General features: G+C 53.3%; 1 protein-coding gene across 1 annotated transcript; it reads right to left on the reverse strand.

Moving 5' to 3' along the window:
* Nucleotides 1–1,676: 1,676 nt before the first annotated feature.
* Nucleotides 1,677–2,732, reverse strand: LOC104024212 (P2Y purinoceptor 1). The gene has a single exon (XM_009477868.2). The coding sequence runs from the start codon at nucleotides 2,730–2,732 to the stop codon at nucleotides 1,677–1,679; it is 1,056 nt and encodes a 351-aa protein (XP_009476143.2).

The raw sequence follows: 2,732 nt of genomic DNA on the forward strand, positions 1-2,732 counted from the left end.
TCTGATCCTAATGTCCCAAAGATCCTCCCTACTGCAGAGACAGAAGAACATCTCATTTGGGAATTTAAGCTTTGTCTTTGGGTTTTCTCTGGATGAGGTGGGAGCTGAAAGTTTCAGGGCTTTGCTGAGCAGACTCTGAGAACCTACCTTAGTGCATGCCTGGCCCAGCACTGCTCTCCGCCAGCTGCCTGCAGTCTCACCGCACAGGCAGGCAGTGCTCCTGGCAGCTCCCTGTCTGCAGAACCCTGGGAACCTTGTCACCGCTCCCTGCAGCAGGCAGGCCCCTGCTCCAGCCCGCAGGCCAGCTGGCTCTTGTGTTCCCATAAAGTTTTAAAAGAAGCCAGACGACTCATGACTGAAAGCATTAGGTGTTTATTTGCACTTTAGACGTATTAACTCAATCTGAAAGCCAGTCACGGCTCCTTCTGCACAGGAGCAAAGGTGGGTCTGTGCAAGGAGCAGCTGACCATGAGAAATATCGGGCTTTGGTCCAAAGAGCACAGCATCCGTGGGTCGGCACTTTCCCAGAATGGGCTGATTTTAACTCACAATCCACTTCCGTCAGCAAAGCTGCAAGATCTGCTCTTGCAAATCACATTGCTCCTTTCACAAGGATCAAAACAAAAACCAAAATGCTGCTTGGAAGCCCCTACTCCCCCCAAAGCAGAGATACCACAGCCTCTGCCAGTGACAACACATGGACTGCCCTTGCCATCGAATCTTGCCTTCACAAGCCTTCAAACCAGCATTGCCTCTCATTTTTTTGCACATCTAATTTTTAATAGACATGTCTAATCCCCTCACAAGGCTGGATGCAAGAGTAAGATGCAGTCACCCACATGAAGATTTCAAAACTTCTGGGATTTGCCTGCTGAAAGCAGTGGTTCAGGCTACTGCAGTCATTCACCTTGCAAAAAAACCCCCAAACCCAACCAATAGCCTCCAGAAGCTTTAAAATGCCAATTTGTTCTTGTCTGCTATATGATCTTCCAGAAGAGAGTGAGTAATGCTAAAATTCTTTTTTCTTCTGTGAAGGAGGTGGGCAGTAGAGGATAACACAGATCCTGAAGCAGCTCAGTCACCCAGGAACAACTAACTCAGGAACTGGCACAGCTTAGTCATATATTTAAATCCTGATATTTTTATGAATATTTCCATTTCCAAAGCACTTCCCCCCCTCCAAAAATTCACCGTCTCAGCTGTCCTGCAATGCAGGGACTTAATTACCAGTGTCCTCTCCTTGGGTGAAGGAGGGAGTCCTGTCTCAAGCCCATGTCCAGTGGGGGAGAGGGGATGCAGCAGGGGGACAAGGCATCATTCACCCCCATCCCTCACTCATTGAGGAGCTTGAAGAGCGGCCAGGGACCCAGGGGGATGTTAACCAGCTCTGAGCACTGCATTGGAGGCTGGACTGAGAAATACTTCAGGACTGGAGTAAACACAACATTTATCTCTTTCCATCTCCAGGCGTACTGTAGGCAAAATGAGTAGCTTTGCTCTAAAACCTGGTCCCAATTTCTTCTATGCTGCCAGTAGTCCTGTCTATCCCTTGTGTGAGACTGGAGCCAGTGATGCTGCAGTCACCATCTCTCTGCATCTACATGGGGGGGCTGCTCCCAAGAAGGGGCCAAGTGCAAACTGAAGTGGTGCATCCTTTGGAGGGGGTGTTGGGTACCTCAGAGCTCATCAGAAGCCTCTTCCTCACAAAGAATGATGCTCATCTTCTTCTCATCCACCTGGCAAGAGGTCTTCCCCCTGAAGGTGGACCCAAGGGACTCACTGGCTTTTTGGCGGATGGTCCTTATACGTGACATGCAGTCTTCGCTGGTCATCACGTAGAGCAGGGGGTTGATGGCACTGTTGAAGCTGGCCAGGCCCCGGGTCACCTGGTAGGAAATGTAGATGTTCTTTGAAGCCTGTGTGCAGGACCCTTGCAGCTGCCAGCCTCGAGACAACAAGTTGAGGTTTCTGAAGATATGGTAGGGGAGGAAGCAGATGGAGAAGAGGACCATCACTAGAATCACCAGTCTAATGCTTCTTCTCCTGAGCCTGAGGTCCATGGTATCATTCCTGCAGAGCACCACCACCACATGGCAGTAGCATCCGATGATGATGAGGAATGGGATGACGAACCCAGTCACAGTGACGGCCACGGTGTATGGCAAGTAAACACCCAGGTTCTCGTGCCCTGTTGTGTCATGGCACCGCATCCCTGTGTCATCCATCTTGCTGAAGGCAAAATCGGGAGCTACCTGCATGATGACCCACACCCAGACCATCATGCTGAGCCATACAGAAGACGTTGCCCCCTGGCACCTGCCCCGCGCCTTCAGTGGGTGCACGATGCCCAGGTAACGGTGGACACTGATGCAGGTGAGGAAGCTGATGCTGGCGTACAGGTTGAGGTGGAAGAGGCCCCGGGTGATCCAGCACCAGCCCTGCCCAAAGAGCCATACTCTGCCCCGCAGGTAGTAGCTGACGAGGAAGGGCAGCGTGCTGACGTACAGCAGGTCGGCCAGGCCCAGGTTGCCCACCAGCAGGCCCAGGGGATGGCGGGCGCCCCACCGGGGCCCGGTGCAGAGGTGCCACAGCCCCAGCCCGTTCCCCACCAGCCCCAGGGGGATCACCGCCAGGTAGACGGCGGGCAAGAAGCGCTGGGCGAAGGCGGCATCCACGGGGCACAAGGCTCCGCTGCCATTGCCGGGCCACGGGGCGAGAGCTTGCGCGGCCAT

Source organism: Pelecanus crispus, chromosome 14 (assembly GCF_030463565.1).
Source record: "Pelecanus crispus isolate bPelCri1 chromosome 14, bPelCri1.pri, whole genome shotgun sequence".
In the NCBI taxonomy this organism is placed as follows: Eukaryota; Metazoa; Chordata; class Aves; order Pelecaniformes; family Pelecanidae; genus Pelecanus; species Pelecanus crispus.

Coding starts and splice junctions, on each gene's coding strand:
- LOC104024212 (XM_009477868.2), bottom strand. CDS start 2,732: ATGGCCGCGCAAGCTCTCGCCCCGTGGCCCGGCAATGGCAGCGGAGCC.